This window comes from Mustela erminea, chromosome 9, assembly GCF_009829155.1.
Source record: "Mustela erminea isolate mMusErm1 chromosome 9, mMusErm1.Pri, whole genome shotgun sequence".
In the NCBI taxonomy this organism is placed as follows: domain Eukaryota; kingdom Metazoa; phylum Chordata; class Mammalia; order Carnivora; family Mustelidae; genus Mustela; species Mustela erminea.
In genome coordinates, this window is record NC_045622.1 from 21,673,981 (window position 1) to 21,699,074 (window position 25,094).

Consider the following 25,094-nt stretch of genomic DNA (forward strand, 5'->3'; position numbering starts at 1 on the left):
AGAGCGTGTGCTTTTGCTAGGCAGGCAGAAGGGAACACCTTCAGGAGAGGCGGCAAGGGGCGGGAGACCTCTCCCCCCTTCAGGCTGAGAGGGGAGCTGTGCCTGGGAGGGACAAGGGACAGGTGCAGCGAGCTGAGCCTGAGCCGGGCACAAACGCTGAAGCATCCCCGAACGATTTCACTGAATCCTCACAGCCATTGTATGACGGCCGTTGTCATTTGCACAGATGGGAGAACTGAGGCACGGTGGTTACCGTGAGGCCAGCATCATTCAGTAAGAGGCAGAACCGGAATTTCAAGCAGGAGGAATGCTGTGACCTTGACCATTTCCCTGTCTAGCCTCCGATGGGGCTGACCTAGGGATCGGGGCCCCGGAGCTGCAGCCTCTCTGGGGTTTCATGTCCGATGCCTCCTGCTTTGTGTGGCAGAGGCGTCCTTGGAAAGAGAGCCAGCCAGGACGTGGAGACTGGGCCAGGCTGGTGTCCTCCTCTGATGGAGACTGTCAGCCGTGTGCCCTGGTGAATGGATCATCCCCCTAGAGCGCATTAGGGGGGTGCCTTTGAATAGCTGGTGGGGTGTGGTTAGGATGGTGGCGTTCTTGGTGACAGGAGGGCTTCTCCCAGCCTGGAGGGGAGCTTGGCTGCTGCTGGGTGCCCCCCCACACCCCGCCGGGGCCCAGGCTGCTGGCATGGGGAGCTGCCAGCTGGCTCCTTTTGTGTGGGATTCCATAGCTGGTGTGGGCCTCCTGACCAGATTGGGGATCTGTGGGGGGTCCAACCGGCAGCCTAGCAGTGGGAGGCTTGGATGTCTCATGTCCCCCATCCTTATTCCTCCCCGACTGGGCTCGTGTCTGGAGAGAGCTCTGATCGCGGTCCGTCTAAGGGCAAGAGGAAACTGGGGACATCGTGTGGTCCAAGGACAAGGAACTGGCATTCCTGGAATAAAGTGTGTGACAAACTTCGGCCCTCACTGCCCATGGGTCGGGGAGCCTTTTGGGATGCTGGACCACTCGATCCCCAGAGCATCTTGCTTCCTGTCCAGAGCTGGGCCCACAGCTGGTGCTCGGAAGAAGTAGGCGGGTGTGGACAGCCAGGCAGGGAGGCTGTCAGAGTGAGCGTCTCCCTCCCATCACCCTGGTCCCAGGTCTGGCAAGGGCCCCACTGTTCTTGGCTCTCAGTAAATGAGGAACAGAAAAAGAAGCCTCCAGCTGGTGGGTGTGATGGAGTGGGGGTTACTAGCCCATGAAGATGGTAAAGAAAAGATAAATCTTCTCCAAGGACTCGGCGGCTGGGTCTGGGTGTGTGGAGCAAGCCTGTCTCAGGGTTACAACGGTTTCTGTTGGAAACGGTTTCTGGAATCTAGGCAGCAGCTGCCGGGGTTCTAGAGAGACTGGGGACGGCCGCTCGCTGGCTCCCAAGACGGGCCCTGGGAACACCAGGACGCAGCCCCGGAGCCCCACAGAGCCACGCGGAGCACAGAACCCAGAAGCCTCATGTGAGCGGGGCTGGTAGGCGGGGGGTTTTTGATGTAGAATGAATAAAGTAGTAAGGAGGAAATGAATGCCAGCCTTCAGGTCCAGCCTGCTGCCACATCAGCCCCCAGCACACGGTGGTATCGTGCATTGTGGGAAGGGCATTTAAGGCAAGAAAAGTCCACTTCTGAGTGCTGGTACTCAGACCCAAGCTAGTCCGGTGCTGGGAGTAAGGTTGTGGGACCACCTTTCTGAGCACTTGTTGTTGTTCTCTGGGGCCGACAGGCACTTGAGGGAGACTATAGGAAAGCGTTGGGAATCTGTTTAGGTGGCTTTTGGAATAGGGGGCTGGTGGGGATTGAATGCCTGGTGACTACTGACATTGACTGTGAGAACCAACACCTGCTGAGGACCTGCTGTGTGCAGTGTAGAAGAGGGGTTACGGTGTGGGCTGCGGAAAGCCGAGCTCTCTACATCTGACGGTCTGTGGCTTTGGGCAGACTGGCTGACCTTGGGGTGCCTGCTTCCCACAGAGGGACCACCGGCAACCTACTCCAGTGGTGGTTGTAAAGATGAAATGGTCCCTGGAAAGTGCGGGTTGACTGAAAGACTACTCTGCTTCTTCTCTCCTTGAACCCTTCCGTAAGAGGGGACCCCATGTACCTACCCTCTGTAGGGCATGGGTTGCTGTGGAGGGAGCCCTGAGCTCCCTGCTGCCCCTAGGCCCTCTGCCCTGGCTTTCTCGCCAAGGGAGTGTGTGGGCTCCCCGTGGTAAAGCAGAGCTAGGGGCCTGCCTTATATTTATTGATGTGGAAAGTTCTGCCTGAAACAGTTTGGAAATGTGGCCTGAACAAGTCATCGGCCAAAGATTCTCATCTGATGTCGTGACTTCGTGTGACAATAAGAAGGACAAGCCCTCGGGGCGCCCACAAACGCAACCTGGGCCAGTCTGGGGAGCTGTCGGACCCATTTGCTGTCTTCAGACACCTTGCAGGCTGTGGTGCTGGCTCTGGTGAGCTGCTTGTCCAGGCCTGGCTCTTCCCCCCAACCTGTGTTCCAGGCAGGGAGTGCTGGAGGTGGGCGGTGGTGGGGGCGGTGTGCTACCCCGGGCCTGGCCCCCTGCGTGGGCTGAGTCAGTACTCACGCTGGATGTCGATGGTGACCGAAGTCTCCTTCCCTCCCGGGATGGCTTTGTTGGTGGCTCGGCACACGATGCTCTGCCCATTCTCCACGTCGCCCGGGGAGATGAAGAGGGTACTCACGATGCTCTCACGCTTGCCATCTCGCAGCAGGGTCTGAGAGGGCAGGGAGAGAAGCCCCCAGGTCACTCGGCTGGAGTGGCCTGGGCAGGTAGGGGAAGACATGACCCAGCCTCAGTGGAGAAGAAGAAGCCCTCGGCCCCAGACAGCCAAGGGTGCAAGTGTCCGCAGATAGCTGGGGGGTTCCTGGCGGCTCCCTGGCCTGGCCGCGCCCTGGGCTGCAGAGGGACAAAGGAACTATTCCACCATGTGGGAAAAGCCTGGACTTGTAGACTCCAAAGGAAATCCGGCTGCAGGTGTCCTCTGGTGTCTGGGGGGGCCTCTGGGTCTGCAGGCAGCACATGCAGCCGGTGGGGAGGTGCTGTCCCCCTCCCCCCAGGCAGTGATGTCACTGGTACGAAGGGCTGCAGCTTGGGGCATGGGGGTAAGGGCAGGGCTGGGCCGGGGATGCATGTAGAATCAAGGCACACTGACCATTTCATTCCTTTATCTATAAACCCTTTCAACCTTTCTTTTTCTTCTTCTTCTTCTTCTTTTTTTTTTTTTTTTTTAAAGATTTTATTTATTTATTTGACAGACAGAAACCACAAGTAGGCAGAGAGGCAGGCAGAGAGAGAGGAGGAAGCAGGCTCCCAGAAAGCCCGATGCGGGGCTCGATCCCAGGACGCTGATCATGACCCGAGCCAAAGGCAGAGGCTTTAACCCACTGAGCCACCCAGGCGTCCCCCCTTTCAACTTTTCAAATCATTTCACTTCCTGACCTCATTAGATCCCCGACCAATTGGAGGCGGGACAGATGCCATTGCTGGCCTGGTGACAGTGGAGAAAATAGACAAGACCAGGAGGGATGCAGAGCTTTACCAAACTTACACTGCAAGTTGGGGGTGAGATAAGTAAGAGGGTCCTATAATGGGCTGAAGAATGCCCCCCCCCCCAATTAATTTCTTGGAGCGTCACAATGTCATCTGATTTGGAAATAGGGTCTTCGGAGTAGTGTGTAATTAGTTAAGGATCTCCAGATCATCCTGGATGGGGTGCGGGAGGGCAAATCCAATGACTGGTGTACTTTGAAGGAGAGGAGAGGACATAGAAAGGAACAAGGAAGAAGGTCGTGGGAAGACAGGCAGAGACGGGAGTGATGTGGCCACAAGCCAAGGGACTCCAGGAGCCAGGAGGAGGGGAGATGACAAGGGAACACTCTCCCTGGAGGGAGCACAGCCTGCCGACACCCCGATTTCAGACTCTCTGGCCTCCAGGAGGCGGGACAGTACATTTCGGTTGTTCTAGGCACTGGTTGCGGGACATGGTGAGGGCGGCTCTAGGAAACAAAGGCAAATCTGAAAGCTTTTGGTTCCCGCCTTCCATTTCCAGTGGGGGCCGTGAGGCCGTGCTGTGCTCCTTTCCAGCTACTTCCCTGGTGGCTTGGGGACCCAGCAAGGTAGGTGCTGGGGAGCTGTGTCGGGCAGCAGTCAGTACTCAGTCCAGTACTCAGAGACCTTTGATCCTGGGAAGCTACTGAGCTCCCTCCAGAGAAGGGTGGCGGATGGACCAGGTCTCATTCCACTTGCTCGGAGCCAGAGGATAGATGAATAGATTTTACTTCCTCAAAACCTCCCTTAAGATAGTACCAGTACTGTTCTCACCAGACCCTGAAAAGAAGGGAGCACTGGCTCTGTTTAATAGAAAAGAAAACTTAGTTCAAAGTGAGTCAGAAACTTGCCGGGCAGGGCTGGGATTTGAGGACGGTGACCCCTGAGGCCGTGACCCTCCCCCCACAGCTCCTTGCGAGCCAGACGGTGGTTAGTAAGATTTTCACTTAAAGGTGGGAACAGTGAGAGGGAGTCAGCAGACTTTTAAGTTCACCGAGCTACTTAGCAGTGCTAAGAAGGAGACAGCTGGCCAAAATGGAGTCACTTGCGTTAAGGGCCCCCCATCGGCAAACCAAGACCTAATGCCTAGCTAGCCTCCTGCAGTTTCGGACCCCAGCGCCCCCTGGATGTGACATTTAACCAGCGAACCTGGAAACTCCTGGTCCGCAGGGGAGGTCATCCTTCGGTTCTACCTAAGGGGGACCCTGCCTGAAAGGAGGCATTCTTTGCCCATCATTTCCTTTTCTCCTCTCCATCTCTGCCTTTAAAAACCTTCCATTTTTGTGCACCTCCTTGGAACACCTTTCTACTTGCTGGATGAGATGCAGCCTGATTCATGAATCATTTAATGAAGCCAATTAGATCTTCAAATTTAGTTAGTCAAATTTTTGTTACTTAACAGCAGCAGTATGTAAGCTGCTGGAACCTGCTCTCGGGGTCCTCAGCTCTGTGTGGTCCTTGTCAGCAAAGCTGGTGGCCTCCAGCACTCGGAGCACATGCCCTGAGCCTCTGTCTAGAACAAGCGCATCCTGCTTTAGATAAAGACATATTCTGAGATGCCAGAGAGATCCACGGAGCAAGGCAGGGGTCCGGACTATTTCTGTCGCACGTTCTAGAATCACCTGGGCCTGGGTGGGCTCCTGTGGCACATTCCTTCCCCAGGAAGTGGGGTGGCAGCGGGGGTCCTGGAGCGGGGGGGCCATCAGTGGGCTGAGGGTCTCCAGCTCAGCTTCACGGCCAGGAGCTGAACTGGAGGCCAGCAGAACAGGGCTAGTGGATGGGGATGGGAGCCATGGGGCTGGCGTGTGGTTGAGCCTCAAGCCAAGCCCTATCACAGTACTGGTTCACGTGTCTATAAATAGCCAAGCACTAATAAGAACAATTTCCTGGATGGAAATAAGACCTGGGGTAGGGTGGAGGGAGGGAGGAGGTGGGGAAGGCCTGTATGGCTCTTCCCCATCCCCGTTTCTTTACTTTTACACTGTGCTAACAAGAACATTTACATTAAGTTTGACTCTGCTGGGCACCTTTCCCATTGATCTGCTCCCGGCCTGGTGGGAGGGAGGCGGGCTGCCCCGGTGCTGGCGGGAGGGGTGCAGGGAGGCCCGGGCTCCTAATTAGGCCCTCGGACTGCTTCGCTTCCTCCCCACACCCAGGGTGCTCCTGAGCCTCCGAATGATGATTAATGACATATTTACTGGGTCCAGGCATGTGTTTTTCTGGGAAATAAAAATTCTGGTTCAAGTTGTTTGTTCCACCTAATTAGAGAAAAGGGAGATGTGTTCATTAAGCAAGGGGAGAGCAAGGGGAAGGCAGGGCCTCAGCAGCTGGCTCCCCCTGGGAAGCTGAGCATCTCACCCTGGGCCTCGGCTCCCAGGGATCGGACATCAGTCGCACCCGCAGGTGTAAGGCTGCCCGTCCCCCACCTCTGATCTGGTGGCCTGTCTGCTCTGCGGCATCCTGCCCTTGGCCTCCGTCTGTCTTCTCAACCTACTTTCCCTTCCTTCAGCAGTCCCTCCTTATCCTTGCTCCTTTTCTTTCTGTTTTTTCTCTTCCTTCATTCCCCTCCCCTCTCCCCTCCCTCACATACAAATGAAGGCTTTGCACTTTGGGTCCTCGAAGCCACAGGCCAGGCAGGGGGAACATTCTATCATTTGTAGGTTCCTGTCGCAGCCCGCTTTCCACGTTCCCTCCTCTCCCAGCTCCTCCTGGTCCATCTTCCCTTCCCTGACCTGGGCTCCTGGGACACACCTCGAACCCCAGCCTCGCACCTCCGGCTCCAGAAACCTTCATTAGCATGCAAATCAGCTCGGGGAGCGTAAGTGGATTATTAATGGCAAGTTACTTTGTCTCTGAGGCCACCGCCTCCAAGGCCCGAGGCAGCCCTTCCTCCAGCTGGGTGGGGAGGAATGTGGGGCCAAATGCTGGCCTCAGAGTCCCCCAGCCCAGTTCATGTGACCCAGATGGCAGCTCCTCAGGCTTTACCAGGGCCCGGCCCACCTGGATCTGGAGGTGCGGATCAGTGGCATGTGCCCGGGAGTGAGTGTGGGAGCAGCAGACTTCGTGGGTGGGCTTTCTACCCCTCCGCTAAAGGTGTGTGTGTGTCCATGGGCCCCCATCCATGAGCAGCTTCTGAGCTTTCGAGACTAATCCTGTGGCTGTGTGAGGCATCTCTAAACCCGGTGTGCCCCGTGCAGCTTCTTGTGTCCCCAGCCCCCAGGCGTCATCCCCGAGGGCAGGCACTTGGCATTCAACAAGAGGTGGGGGTGGGAGGGTGGGGGGTGGGGGGCGTTGGGGGGCGGGCTGGGGGCACAGAGTGCATTCTGCGTGCACTGGTCCAGTGTGGGCAGCAGAGGCCGCTCGGCTCTTCCCAAGGCCTCCCGGGCCTCAGAGGGCAGTGGAGAGCCCAGAGGCTCCACGGAGAGGCGGGCAGCCTAGAGATGGCTGTGTGGGAAACACAGGTGACGGGGTGGAGCGGGGCGTGCTGTGTGGAGGTTGGAGGGAATGAGGGGGTGTGGGTGAGTGGGGGTGGGTGCCCCAACCCTGGTGCTAATTCTGGGAAACCAATTGATATGCAAACAGCCTGGAAAGCCCTGGAGTGAGGCCTGATTGCCTGGCAACAAGGCTTCCCTCTTCTCCCTCCATTCACCTCCCCCACCTGCTGTGTCCTTTTTAAAAAAAAATTTTTTTTTTTTTTAATCTCTTCGCTTCCTCTTTTTATAGCTGCCTGGGGGATCCGTTAGGGGCTCTTGTCCTGTGGCTCCAATGAGGGAGAAGGTGGAGAACCACAATGTAATTGGCTGCAGACCCTGTATCCCTGGGGCCCCAAGTCCTGTGCCCTGGGTGAGGGTGGATACCCTTCACAAAGAAGGTCAAGAGGGTGGGGGCTGCCGTGCTGGGTGGAGACTCTGGGCCCCTAAGAGAAGCCGATGCGGGTGCTGCTGGGGTGACTGGTTGGAGGGAATACAGAGTCAGAGGGGCTCCTGGAGGGAGCTGGACCCCAGTGAAGGCCTTAAGAGGAATTGTTCCAGAGTTCCTCTTAGCACCGGGCCCTCGTGAGGCTCCATGTCCTGGTGGTGGGGGGGTGGAGGGCCCCTTGAGTAGGCAGCAGCCTGAAGCTGGAGGCCTGGAGAGCGAGGGGCTTAGTAGATATATACGTGACTGGCATGGGGCGGGGGGGCGATCCGTTGTAGTGAGCAGGCGAGCAGGCAGTCCTAAGACTATGCAACTTTCCTACCTGCTCCCCCATCCCCCAAATCAGGGTCAGGGCCTCATCTGCCGCCCATCAGCTGTTGGGGAAGTAGGAGACAGAGCAGGAAGCTGGCTCGGGAAGATTTCTCTCTGGGCTCAGGCCATTCTTTCTTCCCCGCTCTTCCTTAACCTGTCCTGTCTCTCCTGGTCTGTGTAGCTGCTGGCTTTCCAGCTGAATGCCACGTGATTGCCATTCTGGTGTCTAGCCCGGGAAGGCAGCCTGAGGCTGGGCGTCCAGGAAGAGGGGACTTGGAGAGAGGCCTTGCTACCAGCTCCCAGGCTTCTGCAGCTAGACACCTGCCAGGAGTCCCAGGCACTCCCCCAGGCACTCCGGCCACCAAAGTGTTGGTGGCAGCAAGTTCAAGGAGAGGTGCCACAGCCTGGGCTGGGGCAGGGGTCGAGGGGGCAGAGGGTGGCTTCCTTTTTCTGATTCTCCTCCCAGGGCAAGGGGCCTGGCCATCCTCAGTGATGCTGTCCTCCGTCCTGCTGGCTCACCCTTCCCCTGCTGGCCACATGCTGGATGGCAGAAAGAAGGTTCCCTGAAACCAGGGTTAGTGGATGACTCCTGGGGAGGCAGATCTGGGATGGAGGTCTGAGAGGTAGGTCTAACACAACTGGCCGGTGCTCTGACTCTCCACCAGGTGCTTTCTGTACATCACTCACCTTAAGTTCATAGCAGCCCTGATGGGTGTCTGTGGCTAATAGCACCCTGTTTTGCAGCTTGGGAAACTGAGGCAGAGAGACTAAGTTACCATAATAGGTGATGGAGCCCTACAGTCATATGGACATTCCCATCTAGGAAAGGGGAGAGCAAGGCGCACCCTGGAGCCTGAGAGGATCAAGTGAGGGCCAGGCAGAGAGCCCGCCAGCAAGGCATTCTTCTTGTCCCAGCCTTCCAGCCATCCTTTGCGGCAGGCACTGTTCTTGCTCCCACTATACAGATGCGAACACTGAGGCACTGCAAAGTTAGGTAGCTTTCTTGCTGACCATGGCAGAGCTGGAAGGGGGTGGAGCCTGGTTTTGAAGTGAGGCTGCCCAGCTCCGGGGCCATGGGCTTAACCAGCACTGGGTGACAAATACTGAGGGCTTCTGACCTCAGAGCCAGCAGGGCTGCCCCAGGCAATGTGTTCTGGGGTCCCTGGGCACGGCTTGACAGTTTGCACATTTGAGTGATCTCTTAACACCCTCTCTCTGTTTCTCTCTGTTTCAGCAGCTCACACCTCTGGGGCTGCTATGCCTTTGGGTCATCAGAAGTGCCTCTGTGACTGGTCCTTGCAGTCCTGGGAGAAGGAGGGGGAGGCAGAGGGTGGTGGCCCCTAGAGCTGGTTCCACGTGTCGTAGGTTTATTGCTTGTCAGAGCTGGCAAGGACCTGCTCTGGACGGAATTGTGTGCCCCCTGAATTCACATGGTAAAGCCCAGACCCCAGTGTGACCGTATATAGATAAAGGACCTTTAAGGAGGTAATTAAGGTTAAATGAGGTCATAAGGGTGCTTAAGCGTCCTTGTAAGTAGAGGGGGAGACACCAGAGATCTGTCTCTCTGCACACACAGAAGAAAGGCCACATGGGGACACAGAGAGAAGGTGCCTCTGCCAGGAAGAGAGAGCTCACTAGCAACCCTCCTTTCTGGCACCTTGATCTTGGCCTTCCAGCTTCTGGAGCTGGGAGAGATAGATATCTGTTGTTTAAGCCATGGGTCTGTAGTATTTTGTTATGGAAGCCTAAGCCCTACTCCTACGGAGTGTCTGATCCAACCCCTTTATTTTATCCCTTTATTTTACCGGAGAGGAAACTGAGGCTCAAGGAATGACTCTCCTGAAATTCACAGAGCAGGGTCTGGAACCCCGGCCCCTGCTGCCCGGTGCTGTCCTTGTGGTCATCGGTCTGCAGGAGTGTGAACTGGGCTGGGACGGGGGTGCAGAGGGCGAGCGTGGCCTCTTGCTCTGGCCTGCTGTAGCACCCTGCCAGGCTCTTCCAGGGCCCTTCGCCACATGGGTGATGCAATGCGCTGGGGCAAGGTGACCCCTGGACGGGCGCAGCAGGATGACTCCGACCTTTTTCTTCCCTGCATGGGGTGTGTCCTCTGCAGGACAGAAATCTTGGCAGGGGCCGCAGGCTGACCCAACTTCAGGAAGGGACTGGACAGATGCCCAGATGGGAAGGAATACCCCTTGCCTTCCTTTTCATCCTTGTCTGGATGATCTATTCCCTCAGCCATAACAGGGGCGGCTCCAGCCCAGGACAGGAGTGAGAGATTTATTTCTCAACTGGCAGCTTCCCCCTGGGTGGACTTGTGCGGGAGGGAAGGCATTTGTCCTGGGTTCTGGCACCAGGATCTGGGTGGGGGCCCAGAGCGGGGTGGGGCCTTGTCAGCAGCCCTGGGGCAGACTCCTTGGCAGGGAGTCAGGTTTGGACAGGAAAGACACACCCTCAGAGAAGCGTCATTTTGGCCTCATAGCCCCTACTGGTGATGAAAGCCTTGCTTATTTTTTCAAGACCCAGGAAAAGGAACGGTGGGGTAGGAGTGGGGAACGGGTCATGCATCTCCCCACTTTCTGAAGCCCAGGAGAGCCACAGGAAGCGGCGAGCTGGGGTTCTGGAGGCCTGGACCTCCAGTTTCAGAGCCTGGGCACGCTGGTTGGCCCTGGGGGCGGACACAACCTGGCAGCAGCTGTCCCTCTGTCTAAGGCTGTACTGAGAGAACACAGGAAGGAACGCAGCCCTGGGTGCCGCGAGACTGTGGTTCAGGCCACTCACCAACTGAGAAGGGCAGTCATTTCTCTTTCAGGCCTTGCTTTTCTATCTGTAGATCAAGGGAGCTGGACCAGCCATCCTCCACCATCCTGTTCATCTTTAAAGGCTCTATGATATACAAACGCGGTCTGGGATTCTGTTTACAATTTCCTTGAGTGGAGTTTGGTTGGGGGAGGCTTTAACCTGTACCTGGGATCTTATTTTTATTCAGGTAGGAGAAAGCCAGCAGATCAGGGGATGAGTGCCAGATTGAAGGTCATTTGTTACAGCCCCCAAGAGGAGGGGGAGCCCTGCTCCACATAGGGTCACGGGGATGCCTCAGGGGTGGTCCGGCAGCAAGGGGAGCAAGGGGAAAATGTGGTGCCCGCCTTTGTTGGGGTTCTTGTGGGAAGGAATGGACAAAGGTTTTGGGATTGGGTGGTTTGAATCATTTCCAGAAGCTCTTGGCTGTAGGACTGATCTCCAGTTATCCAGGCCCTAAGGATTCAGAGTTGGAGGAGGCCAGCACCTCGGACTCCCAGCTGGTTAAAAGGAGGTGGTGAGGGTTTGGATGCTGGGATATTTGCATATCAAAGGCGTGTGCTCTGCGCTTGGTTTCCCGTCTCTAGGAAATTAGCTAAGCCTGGGAGTGGCAGTCCCTCCTCATTGGGAAGGCTTTGGGATGTCAAAGCATCATAAAATATAAAAAATAAAGACCCAAGTATACAGGGCCAAGTTCACGGCATTTCCGGCTCATGGTACCTTGTGTGAATTACAGAAAGACACCCCTGCAGATAGGTACAGCAGGTGCAAGGGATCGTAAGGGATTATGGGCTGGATTTCCTCAGTCGGGCATCTTGGACAGGCAAGAACCTAAAAAGCCTTACCTCACAGCCCTAGAAAGTTGGCCAGATTTCGCAAATAAAAATACAGGACACTCAGTTAAATCTGAATTTCAGATATACAGTGAGTAACTTTTTAGTCCAAGTATGGCGTATAATTATGCCCCATTTGGGATATACTTATACTGAAATTCAAATTTAACTGGGTGTCCTGTATTTTATCTAGCAACCCTAGGCCCTGGCCACTTCTGTCCGTGAGCCTCCTCCTCCGACCTTATTCTATTCTTAGGGTCCTGACCGAGCCCAGCAATTACCCCAGGAAAAAAGAGAGGAGGACAGAGTTGCACAGTCAGGAGACAGAAAAGGTCAGATAAATAGAAACAGAGGATGAGAGGGAAAAACTGACATAGAGCGAGAGAGAAAAAGACAACGAGAGGTAAGGAAGAATGGGAGACAAAAAGCACATACACAGTGCAAGAGGTGCAGAGTTGGGGAAAGGGGCCTCTCCCGGTGCGGCTCCCCCCCCCCCCCCCGCCCCGCTCCTCCCCTTGCCCCAAGGCCTCACCTTGGAGTAGGTGGCCCCATTGATGACCTCTCCTTTCCTCAACCAGATGATGGAGGCCGCAGGCTTGGCGTTGTCTGCATGGCAGGTGAGGTTGAGGGGGTCCCCCGCCCGCAGACTGATCACAGGCCCCCCCAGGATGACCGGGTCATCAGGTGGCACTGCAGGGGTGGAGGGGAGGAGAGAGGGGTAGAGAGGTCAGACTGAGGGCGCTGCTCGCCTTCGGCAGGGCTGGCAGGGTGGGCTGGATGGATTTTATGGAGCCGATGACAAACAATAATTATCATACTTTAATAAAATGTATAATCCCCTTGTATTATAACAATAATACAACAACAGCAATAATCCCTGACATATGCACGGCATGTTTATTTGCAGCCGATGTTCCTGCCATCATCTGATCCGCCACTCGCGATGAGCCGTGAGGGGACAGGGCCGGCATCATTAGCTCCGTTTCACAGATCAGATTGGGAGGCAAAGCTCCGCTGCCCAGATAATATTTGTACTTTCTTTCTTTTTAACTTCTCTCTCTCTTTTTTTAAAACAAAACGCTGTCACATCTGTCGTCTGATTTAATCCTTACAACAGTCTTGCAAGGTAAACATTATTATTATCCCAATGACATAGATCTGGAAATCGAGACATTAAGTGACTAGCTCAAGGTTGCTGGGGAACGGGACCCCAAGCCAGGGCCTCTGACACCTGCAGCTCCCCTCCACTCCTTGCCCTTGCAGGGGTCAGGGGACAGGGGGCAGGCAACCTTGCAAGACTGAGATGGCGTTTCAGAGGGCTATGCGACCCTCACACCTCCTTAGTGCTTGATTCTTCCAGAATGGCTCCAACTGCCTCATCCCAGAGTCAGGGTGAATCTCTGCTCCCCACTTCTCCTGCTGCGTTTCACAGTGGGGTGATCGGAGACTTGTGGCTCCTGAGAGGTGGGGGTGCTGCCGTGGGGAAGATGTCCATAGCAGCGGCTGCATATCCCACCTGGCCCAGCACAGGGCCCAGTTGCTGGGCAGACGCTCCATCACGTTTGCCAAGTCCACTGGAGTCACCCCTTTGATCCCCTGGACGACCCTGGGATGTGGGATGGGCACTTATGATGACAGGTGACCATCACTTGGAGGAGAGGCCCAGAGAAGTTTAATGACTGGCCTAAGGTCACAGAGCCTCTTCTCCTGTTCGCGCTTAGGGACACATAGAGGGTCTCAGGTTTCTGTGGTTCCCTGCCTCTCCTCCCTGGACCAACAGACAAACCACAGAAGGGGAAGGGCTCCCTGGAGACTCCCTGGGAGGTCCCTAGGCTTCTCCTCCACCTCCCTCACCCCACCCCCAGGGAAGTGCTGGGCCAGTCAGTTCTGGAGGCCTGAGGAGGGCTGAGCTGCATGTTTGCTGAGTGAATGGACGGAGGGGAAATCGGGTGCTGACGGATGGGGGTCTTGGCAGAAAAGGCCTTCTTTGCCCAGTTGCCGGAGAAGGTCCTTGTCTCCATCCAGGCCCTGTGCAAGCTTCTGCCCTGTGGGATCTGGGAAGATGGACTCAGCAGGGTCAAACAGCTTTGCCAGCCTGGTCCTGACCCAGGGCCCCACGCCCACAACCTGTCTGGCCTCCCTCCCCTTCCCAGGGCCTGCCCACATCTGCCACTCTCCTAGGGCACCCAGGAGACTTCAGGAGGCTCTGGGGCCAGGTAAACAGCAAAGCAGCCCCTTCAGCTTGTGTCTGTGCCCCCTTCCTTCCTGGCCTGGAGGAGGCCCAGTTCAGAACTATATAGCCCAGTGAGTACCAACTTCCATGTTTCTATTTTCTGAGGAAAAACAAACCCTTGGGGTTTCCAAGATGCTATCAGCCGCCCCAGAACTCCACTGGAGATCCTGGCCCAGAGAGGCCGTTGGCCTCATCCAACCCTGCCCAGCCTCCCCAGGGGGCTCTGGGCTCAGGCAGATGCTGGTTGCGGGCTGGACAATGAGGATGACACCCCTTACCCCGCCCACCCCAAACTCCCTCATTAGTGCCGGAGGCCTCCTTGGTGCTGGTGTGGCCAGAGAGCAAAAGGGAGGCTAATGAGGGCTTTCCACAATGGGGGGGTGGGTGGGTGTGACAGTTGTTGATGAGGGGAATTTTAGCTCTGTGCAATGCTGGGCCCCTTCCAGCAGGGAGGGCCGGGGCTAGGGCTCCTGCCCCCCTTTCTTCTGTGGGGGCAGCTTTCTCTCCAGTAGGTGTCCGGGATGGAGGCGCTCCAGGTTGAGCTGGAGAGCAAGAGACATTGGAAAGAACCATTTCAAGTGTCAGGAATAGAAGAAATACTGGACCACCCCGTGTCTCTGGGACTCTCCAGGGAAGAGCTAGAGGGTATGGTCCTGTGGAAAGTACCCTAAATTAGAAGGGTGAACTCGGGCACGGGGTCCCTCCTTCTGGTTTTGTTTCACCGGATACAAAATATGAAAGGACAACAGGAGATCCGGACAGTTCCTTCTGGCGCCGACTTGTCTTGGGCCTGAGACAGTGGTTTCCAACCTTGGCTGCATATTACAATACTCTGGGGAGATTTAAAAAGATCCCATTGGCAGGCTGCACCCCACGAACTAAATTCCAGTCTCTGGCGGTGGACGCCCAAGCTTCGGGAGGATTCCAGTGTGAGAGCAGGTTGGAGAACCAGCTGTCCCCGGGGCCTTTGCTCAGGTGCCTATCCCACTCTGATCGCAGCACAGAGCCCGAGGAGGTCTTTCTAAAAACCACATACAGCGAGGGGCCGAGCTTCCTTCTTGCCGTTCTAGTCCTGTGTTTTGGAATATTGGATTAGAGGGAGCGCAGGGGAGGGGAGAGGGGAGTGGGACGCCCGCTTCATGAGTACCCGGGCGGGCACACACGCTCACACACACGAACATCCATCCTCAGAATGGGTCCTGATTATATCTTCCTAAATAAGTGGTTATCATGCGGTTATTCATGTAGCTATGCATTATTGATTGGCCTTCGCCTCGCTGCACACCAGATGGGGTAGGAGGGGGTGCGGATGGGGCCGGGGTGTGTGGGGTGGGAGTGGGTGAGGAGGGAGGAGTTTGGGGGCCAGGAGACTGAATAGAAATCAACAGTCGCTCTTGGCAGCTGTAGCGCGGACGGAACGGGCGACTCATTACCTCTCCATTCAGACTGGCCCGGAGCTGGGGCTGCTGGGTGTGGGGCAGCGGAGGGGGAGAAGGGGAGGTTGGGGGGAGGTGGGGGGAGGCTGAGCCGCGGGGCCCGGAGATGCATTATTCATACGTCGCCCTCACAGGATTGGTTATTATCCTGAACCACTATAGAGTTTGGTCTCCTAATTTTTAATCACAGGGAAGGTGGAAGCGTTAGCCTTTTGTGATTAATCCGGAGATAAAAATAGTTGACTGTTTTGGTGTTGTGCTCATTGTCAGTCAAGAGGAAATGGCATTAACTGTTGGGTGACTGAGGCCCGAGGAAGCCGGGAAGGCACCCCGGGCAGAGCTGGGCCGCAGAGCTGGACAGAAAGCCCGGGGAGGCCACACAGCTCGGGCTCAGACAGGGGCCGGCTCCATGGGCACTGCTGGCCAAAGGGATGCATTGCCCAAATTACTGCCCCATGATCAAAGGGGCGCTTGGTCCTGGTTATGCCGGGCGCCCATCTCTCCCTGCGTGGGAAGGGGCCCTTGAGGACTTTTCTTTGAGCTCTGCTGCCTGGGGCGGGGGAACTTGAGCGGCAAGGTGAGGTAGGGAGACCAAGTCAGGTGGCGCATTGACAGAGGAGGAAACTGAGGCCAGAGAGCATAGCACCATCCAGAGTTACCTGCGAGGGAGGGCAGAGAAGGATGGGGATGGGCTTGGGAAGCGCGTCCTGGTTCCACCGGGAAGGTAAAGCTTCCATCTGTTTTCTGTACTAAGGTTCCTTAAGCCCTCTTAGGAAATAAAGGATGCTGCAGGGAGAAGCTGAGGAAGCCAGCCAGCCCCACAGCTGTCTCTAAGAAGGGATCCCGTGATCAGAAGGCCTCAAGCTTCTGGACCAGAGCGTACGCTGGGGTGACCATCTGATGTCCTTCCCACAGGACACCGGCTGGGCAGAGGGCAGAGTGGAGCTGGGAGTTTGAGGATTTCTGCCCTGTTCTGGAATTGCTCCCTGGAAGCCTACCCAGTGACCGTACGGTGTCAAGCTTATTTGACTCATGGTTTTGTTTTACTTGGTTGGGCAATCTTGCCAGAACAGGCTGGGAAAATTGGCTTGGTGCCAGGCCAAGGGCAGCACTGAGGGGGCTCCCCCCAAAATCCAGTGGGTCACCTAGGTGGGTCCCCGGCCAGCTTCCTCAGGGGGTTGGCCCAGAGGGTTGGTTTCTACAGACGGCTGATGGGGCACATCAGCCCACAAAGGCCAGCAGCAGGGACATGGACGGTCTTGCTGGAGAAGAGATGCCAGGTCACCTTCCTGCCCCCACGGCACGGCAGAGCACCTCGCTGACCCTGAGCTCTTTGGATGGAACTCCTGGGTCTCCCTCTCACACACAGAACATTCTCCGGAAGTGGTGTTTTAGAAACCCCGATCCAACTGTGGCCTGGCTCTGTGTCGACCCTGCCAGGGGCTCACACTCTACCTAGAACATAGTTCGGACTCCTCCCTGTTGCCTATAAGCACCTGCACCTTCAGCCCTGGGCCGCCCCTGAAACTGACTTCCCTCTACCCCCGTCACCCACCATGCCCTGCCCACCGCCCTTCGGTTTGCCAAACACGCCAAGCTCACCCCCGCCCCAGGCCTGGCCCGGGCTCCTCCGCCTGGAATCTTTATTTATATCCTTGTCCTGCCGGCTGCTTCCCGTTAAGGAGGGTGTCTCTGAAATGTCACATCCTCAGTGAGGCCCGGCCACCCTGTACGAGCCCCCCCACCCCGCCTTTACTTTCTTTATGCCCAGGTTCATCTATTGTTTGTCTCCCCTTATGACCAAGGAGACTTCTTGACAGCAGAGAAAGACTTTGTCTGTCTTGGTTGTTGCCGAATTTGCGTGTCTGGATCCGTGCCTGGCATGTAGTCGTTCACGCATGTGTTGAGTAAATCAACCGAAGATGGCTGGAGGGGAGGTCTGTCACGGGCATTGGTTTCTGGGGTCAGCACTTTTTACTGTGTGTGTGTGTGTGTGTGTGTGTGTGTGGTGGGGGTAGAGTTGGGGGTGGTGGACGAGTGACTGTTGGGGGGCTGGTAAAGAGGGGGAGCCTGCTAGCCCTCCCTGGGACGGCAGTGCAGAAACTCTGTTGTGTGACGCTGGGGGACAGGCTGCTTCCAGCCATTTCTGGAGAGGGCAGCCTGGGCTGGGAGGGCTTGGGGGAGGGAGTGGGGGTGGTTCTCAGTCTGTTTTCGAGGTAGCACCATTCCTGCTGGTAGAAGAGGGAGCCTAGTCCAGTTCACAGGCTGGGGAGGTGACAGGTCAGAGACACTTGGCCGACGGCAGGGGGAGGTTGGTTGCTGGTGCTGCTTTTTCTTGTTTTTAAGGCATCAGTGTTCAGCCCCAGGCCCCAGGGACCTGGCTGGGATGCAGGGCGGGCTTAGTTCATGCTGGGAGTGCCAGCGCTGACCCCACGGAGGGAGGGCCCCCAGGGGCCTCTGGCTGCCCTTCTTCAGTGCATCCCTGTCTCTAGCTTCAGGCCTGCAGGCCAACCAGCATTCAGCACTCCCTCCTTCCCTCCCGTCTGCCCCCCGGCCTTCATCCGTCCCTTCCTTCCATCCAGCCTGTTCCTTGTCACCCCGAGAGCACAGAGTGGTTAAGGAATCCTGAACACGGCCTGCCCTCTGGGAGCCGATGGGGAGAGACCTTCATGACTCAAAGCATGTGCCCAGGAGGGACCTACAGCATCCGCTTCACCGGAGAGCTTGCTTGGAAATGTGGACCCTTGGGCTCTGCCCCAAGACCTTCCAAATCAGAATCAGCATTGAAAAAAGACCACGCATAATGTGTATGCACCAGTATGTGAGGTCTCCTAGAAAAATTACAAACTGATGAGTGCTTGGAAGGAGGAGCTCATTGGACAGTGAGAGCCCCCAGGGGGCCTCTGTCCCTTTGTTGGCGCCCCACTCCCTTTGTGAGTTCCAGGGACTTAAGTCAGAGAGAGGAGGTCCACCTGCTGCTTGCTGGAAATTTGGCTTGGCGTCAGGGCCCAGCATGAACCATATTCCACAGCAGGTTGGTTCCTTTGCCCAGGGCATTTCTTGAACTTGACGGAATGCTGGAGTTCTCATTGCTCGTCTTCTCCGGGCTCCCTCTGACTCAGCCTTCAAGACTGCACCAAGGGGTTGTCTGGTCCCTGGAGAATCTCCCGCTTTGTCTACGAGACTGTAGCATTCTGGGGACTCTTCTGTCTCAGTAGCTGACCTGGTCTATGGAAGTCCGTCCCCTCGACGGCCACCTCACCCACCCTGGATCTCTATCACCTGGCCTAGCACCTGCCTCGAAGGGGACACCCCGGCTGTGTTTGCTGAGCTGAACCTGGGTTGAGTCTATTACTTTACAAGCTGCATGATTGTGGGCAGGTTACGTAATCCAACAGCCCCTGCCCTCTTATCTGGAAAGTGGGGTAATAAAGATACTAGCCGGGCGGTTATGAGGGTTACTTTTATGATATGAAGAATGCCGAGAGAGCCTTGCAAAGGCTTATGCAAATATTGGTTATTACGTACAACTTTTAAGGATAATATTTAGTTTGGGTGCTATGTGAAAGGCACTGTGCCAAAGGCTCTCTTGTTTTATCCTCATTAACCTTCGAAACTGATACTATTGGCATCTCCATATTGCAGAGCAGGAAACAGGTTCAGAAAGGGCAAATCACTTGGCTAAGGCAACACAGCAGACAAGGGATATGGTTGGAATTTGGATCCTGGTTTGTTGGACCCTATAACATTATCTGCCAGAGTCAGGGCAGCCTACAGACCTACCGGCAAGCTGCAGTGACCCTTCAGAGCCCTTGCCACCAGGCCTCCTATCCTCATCATGGTCCTCTGTCCCCACGTGGGTGCAGGAGGGGCTCTGCCTTTGCCTGTGGGCTCCCCTCCCCAGGCCACTTTCAGAGGGCTCTTGGAGGCGTCGGCTTGGCTAGCAGTTGGTGCTTGAGAGGGGCCGGATAGGGAGTAGATGAATGATTTTTGCTGGTCAGACCCACTCACTGCTCACTTCGGTCATTGTGCCCTGCCGTCAGGTTCTGGGCTACAGGTAACCCCAGCCTCCAGTTTCCTCACTCCCGGGGATGCGCCACCTCATGGCCAAAGCGCAGAACCGCAGAAGGTCAACACAGGACTGGGGTTGTGGGGGTTTTCACAGAACTGCTTTTCAGTGGGAGGTCACCTTTCATTCAGACAATCTATACTGAGCAGCCACTCGGCGCCAGCCCCAGTGTGAAGCACTGGGGGTTCAGAGCTCCTGCCCTAGTGGAGAGACAGACAATCAACGTAAACGAATACGTCACATAACTTTGGGTTGATAGAATACAATGATGATAAATGAGACCGGGTGGGGAGTGGCTAGATCCCAAGCTGGCCTCCGGGATGGGATTCTCTTCTGGATTTCTCCTGTCCTTCCTGGATGATACTTTCCGTCTTTTTCCCGCCTTTAATTGTTGGTCTTGCCAAGGGTTTGCTCTTGCCCAGCCTGTGCCATTCTACACACGGTCTATGGAGAAGGAAATCACTTTCCTGTGGACTCAGCCAACATCTGTGTGCAGACGAACCCCCCAAAAGCATTGTCCACACTTTAGACACATTGCCCACACTGTGCCACATTGTCCACATTGTCCACACTGTTTAATCAGAGAAGCCAGGAATCTGCACGTCTTCTGGATTCTACCCTCCTTCACCCTGCATTGCTAACCATCCCTGTTGAAGGCTCTGAAATACCTTTCCCAGCTCTTTCTCCCTTTCCATTCCCGATAGTCTTCCTGGCTCAGCCCCTCAGCGTTTCTTCCTTGGACTGTAATACCTCACCCCCTCCCCATGCTCCACACTGTCCCAGAGTGATCTTTACAAATATCTGGTCTTCTACCCCATTCACCGATCCATTCACTTGCCCATTTGCTGAATATTTAACATTCCTTTATTTGAAATCATTCAAAGAGGGTGCCTGGGTGGCTCAGTTGGCTAAGGGTCTGCCTTCAGCTCAGGTCATGATCCCAGAGTCCTGGGATAGAGCCCCGTATTGGTTTCCCGGCTCAATGGGAAGCCTGCTTCTCCCTCTCCCTCTGCTGATCCCCTTGCTTGTGCTCTCTCTCTGTCAGATAAATAAATAAAAATCTAAAATAAATAAATAAATAAATAAATAAAGCATTCAAAGATCCCCTAGAGCCATCTGGACAAAGTCTGAACTTCTTAACTCCTGCCAACAACTCTAACCTCATTTTTCACCCCTTTTTGACTCAAATTCCTCTCGTGGATAAGAATGAGTTGCAATGCTTGGAATAAGTCCCTCTTTCCCAGTTGTTCATCTCCCCTTGTTTGGCTAACTTAAAGGCCAAGCAGATTGGATTCAAATCCTCGGTCCTTTATTCACTAGCTTGTGGTCCTGGGCAAGTTGCTTGGCCTCCCTGGGCTTCAGTTTCCTCATTTATAAAATAGGGACCATAATAAAACCAGATTGGCTGTGTAGTTGCCAAGATCAAGTGAGATGCAGTGTGGCAGAGCCCTTGTGAGACTGTCCAGCACTGTATGGATGGGGCACATGATTGGTTCTCCAAGCAGACGGGGCTCATTCCCTTGAAAGATGATGGGCAGAGTGCTTGGGGCTTAGAAGTCTGATGCTCTGTTCCCTTGGGAAAGTAGAGGTCGCCAGGCACTGGGTGAAGACCCCAATGCCCCCCCCCAACCTTCACCCCAGGGGAATCCCAAGCTGCTCCGCCTGGCTTGGCTTCTCCTGCCCACTGTCCCCCCATATTCTGTGCTCATGAAGCTGAGGCCACTACTTCTGATGGGCTACAAAGGCATGTATGGGTTCAGCCAACCCGATGTGGTGCACAGGTGGGCCATCTCAGCTGAGCTCACCCACTGTTGACTCCACTAAATCCTGAAGTTTGGGGTGATTTGTTACACAGTGGAAGCTAACTGATATACTCAGTAGTAACCTACTATCTGCCTTCTCCTACCCTCCAGCTTCTCCTCTCATACTTTACATGGACTGGTCCATTCCCCTTTCTGCAAGGACAGTCTGCCCTTTTAGAATGACATGCTTTTGCTTGTGAATTTCCTTCTGGAAAGAAATGTCCTTCCTCTGAGTTTTAACTGGCTGGAATCCCAAGATCTCTCTGATCAGCTCGAAGACCACTTTTGCCTTGTTAACTCTTGGTCATTCTCGAAGGTGCAGGTTATTATCAACTCCTCTAGGAAGTCCCCTTCTGACTTAGTGCCTACCTCTCATTGTCCTAGAGCCATAGGCCACCTCCATGAGCTGTTGGTTGTCCCAGTAGCTGTGAGGTCCTTGAGGCCGGTCCTTATCAGGTTTTTTCCATCCCTATGTTTAGTATCCAGCCCATAGTGATGTCTCAGTCAATAATCGTTGACTGGTGGGACATCTGGGTGTCTCAGTCTGTTAACTGCCTGCCTTTGGTTCAGATCATTATCTCAGGTTTCTGGCATCTAGTCTCATTCACATCAGGCTTCCTGGTCAGCAGGGAGTCTGCTTCTCCCTCTGTCTCTCTCCTGGCTTGGGCTCTCTCTTGCACGCGCTCTCTCTCAAATAAATAAATAAGATGTTTAAAAAATGCTCATTGACTGGTGTCTTGCCTGACCTGGCTGTGTCAGAAGCAAACTTCCCTTTCTTCACCAGCACTGTGCTCGTCCCTCTCACACCGGCTGTCACTGCCGTCGGTGTTACATTTATCTGGGGACCTGTTTCGGGCTCCCTACCCCTCCAGAGTGGGAGTCTTAACGCCTTGTGCATCTCCCCCAACACCTAGCACATCACCTTGGACACCGTAATAAGAAAACAATAAAAACAATGGGTAATAGCTGATACTGATTGATATAGGACTTACAATCCTTCTAGAACTTAACAATACTTCTAAAACTCTTCCAGTACTTTGGAAGTGACCACCCAGGCCTCACAACAACCCTGTATAACATAGATATAATCATTATGCATATATTAGAAATGTGGAAACTGAGGCACCAGCTCATCTCAGAGGTCTGCTGACTCCAGCGACCCGCAAAGGCTCGGGACACTGAAAAGCCCACCTCTCCCTTAGAGTTCCCGATGGGCAGGGGATAAGAAAGGAGGCAGAGTGCTTGGCTTGGCTCCTGGCTCCTGGCTCTTGGCTGCAAGACTGCGGGCAAAACACTTAATTCTCTTTGTGAGATATTGTCTATGTCATAGATATTATTGTATCTGTTTCATGGGGCCATCATGCTGATTAGATGAGTTAATACAAGTGCCTTGTTTCAAAGCTTGGCCCAGTGGTAAGAATGTCATACCATTAGCTCTTGATATCATTGTCATTGTTCAGTAAGTCCGTCCACGTGGAAATAGACAGCTGCCTATTGCACAGGCAACAGCTTGTTTCAATCCCTTGTTCTGGACTTGCTCTGTGCCCCCGGCCCCAGCCTCCCTAGATGTCATGGCCAGCACTTTGCCTCCTGTGAAATCACAGTGATGAGGAGGTGATTAGAGCCCCAAAGTCCTCATGGAGATAGATGGGATGGGCAGGGGACCATCTAGGGAGGAGGGGGCTACCATGGTGGGGTGAGGGCAGGGGAGACAGATGCTGGTGGGGGCTGAGTCAAACTGAACCATGTGTTTCCCCCCTCACATTGGGAAGGGTGAGTCTTCTGTTTATTTCAAATTAAACCCTGAAAGAAGGTCTGAGCCATCTCATCAGCAAGGGGCTATTTGCATGGAGATGGATTTGTCACTAATATTGAACAGAAAAGTAAGTCCGAGAATGTAATAAGAGCAGAGCGAGGGAAGGCTGTTGGGGAGGGGAGGGCAGCAGATAGCAGGCACCGTGCACACAGAGGCGTGTGTGCGTATTTGTGTGTGTGTGTGCGTGCACATCCACAGGAGTGGCTGGCACTGCGTGATGGTGGCTGCTGTGTGACCAGTGAGTAGACAGACAGCATGACAGGCACAAGGTAGCCCTTTTGGTGGCTGGAGGGAGAAGCCACTAGGGAAAGGGAGTCCCATGAGAGCAGCAGCAAAAGGAACAGTGTGCCGTGGGGGAGTACATCATAGGACCCCCGGGCAGGGGCAGGACGGGAAGGCAAGCCCAGGGTGTGTGTATCCTCCTTGGGCACCTGGGATGTGGGTCACCCTGCCAAGGAAAGGACTTGCTCTTTCCCCAGCTCAGCTCCTATGTGGATGGTCCCAGGGCAAGGTGAGCCCCCTTTCTCTGTGCCTCTGTGTTTGCAGGAAACACGGGCTGTGGCTGCCTTGCCGTGTCTGGCCAAACTCTCCAGCTGGTTCTGCCCTTGACTTGATTTTAGGATTCACCATGGCTGGGTCTTGGGGAGAAATCTATCATGGCAGCATGGGCTGCCAATGACATGTTTAAGCCTCATGCTGTGGGCCCTCAAGCATCCTTATAGTACAGATGGGGAAACTGAGGCAAGAGGCCAATTCACTTGGGACCAGTTACGCAACTCACAAGTAGGGGAACCAGGAATCTGGCTCAGGCCCCTGTGAGTCCAGCGGCCTGGTCCTAACCTTGGTGCTGTGTGGCTGTTTATGAATGGGCAGTCACTCTGTGCCTCCTGTCCCTTCCACAGCTTCAAGGCAGTCATCCGAGCCAGCAAAAGGCTGATGGGACTCAGGAGTGTCCAAGTTGGTTCCATAAATGAAAGCAGAACTGATATGGCTGGTTTTGCTACGGTCTCCCATCCGGCAAATCAACCCCCTTGAGGTGTTGTGTGGCTTTCAGAAGCAGGGAAATGAGGCCAGCAGGAAACCTCTCCTCCCAGTACCTAGAGCCTCAGAAGTAATTACAGGGATAGAGGGGCACAGGGGAAAGGTCACCTCATTAAGGGATTTACAAAATCAACAGAAGAAATTCCAATAATTGGCTTTTAAAACGAGAGATCTGGAATGCCGTTTTGGCATGATGGAAACGTGACTGTGTACCATGTCCTCCGTTGGTTGCAGCAGCCAGGGGAAGGCTGGAGGAGGAGACGAGAAGGGACAGGGACAGAGAAATCCTTGGAGGGGGACAAATAGGGAGAGACAGGCAAAGGGTGAAAGAGACAGAGCCAAGACGTGGAAGCCACCTGCTCAGGAAAGAGATGAATGTGAGGAGAGAAAATACCCGGTCCTAAGCAAACGAGGCTGAGGCAACCAGAGGGCAGCGTGCCAAGTCGGGAGAAAAGCCTAGTGCTTTCTCTAGGCCTCTTACCACAAAAATTCATTTCAGGGAATCCCAGAAAACCACGAAATGTACCTTTCAGCTTCATGCAAATTTACCAAATCTGCTATTTGCCAGAGTCCTAAGAGGAAAAAGTCAAAGTGTTTTTTTGTTTTTTTTTTTCCTGATTGGAGCCTGTTTTTGAAAAAGCAGAAGTCTCTAAGTCTGAAAAAGGGCAACGCTTTAAGAATTCATTATAAAAAGGTGTTTTCATGTTCATCTACAGTTTAGCATTATAGATGTTTTTGAAATCTCCTATCACGGAGAGAGAGAGAGAGCAAGTCTCTCTTCCGAAGTTGGTGAGCACTGCATTTCATTTCCTGTAGAGAGGATACATTTTATGGGTGACTGTGTGCAATCTTTCAGGATGCTACCACGAAGACATGAAGAGTCTATTGTCTCTTTGCAACTCCAGGGCATTGCTCAGATTAATCAGGCTGTGTGTGGCCTGTGGGGGGCTGGGAGAGGTTGTTGTGGGTTGGGGACCTCCAAGCCCACTCTGAGATAGGACGTGTAGTGTGGAGTCCTCTCCGGACCAGCCCCTGATGGGAGCAAAGGAGGCAAGATTGGCCAGAGGGGCCATCTGAATGGTGAAGGTAGCACTATCAAGGTCTCAGCAGACCCTCCAGGAGGTGGGGTTCTGGGACGGCCCTCAGGGTTGTCTTCTTCCGGATTGGCCTTATACTCTGTGGGCGCTGGTCACAGGGGGGGCTCCCTCCCTTTAACCACAGGTGATCCCAGACAGGCACT

The 25,094-nt window shown here is 54.7% G+C and overlaps 1 protein-coding gene across 5 annotated transcripts in view; it reads right to left on the bottom strand.

Moving 5' to 3' along the window:
* Positions 1-25,094, bottom strand: part of KIRREL3 (kirre like nephrin family adhesion molecule 3) — a 545,218-nt gene that overhangs the window by 32,381 nt on the left and 487,743 nt on the right. For all 5 annotated transcript variants that reach the window (XM_032359297.1, XM_032359300.1, XM_032359298.1 and 2 more), the window contains exons 6-7: positions 11,990-12,147; positions 2,615-2,765 (exon numbers count right to left, since the gene is read on the bottom strand). In XM_032359297.1, coding sequence (XP_032215188.1) covers positions 2,615-2,765; positions 11,990-12,147 — 309 coding nt within the window. The remainder of the gene's footprint in view (positions 1-2,614; positions 2,766-11,989; positions 12,148-25,094) is intronic.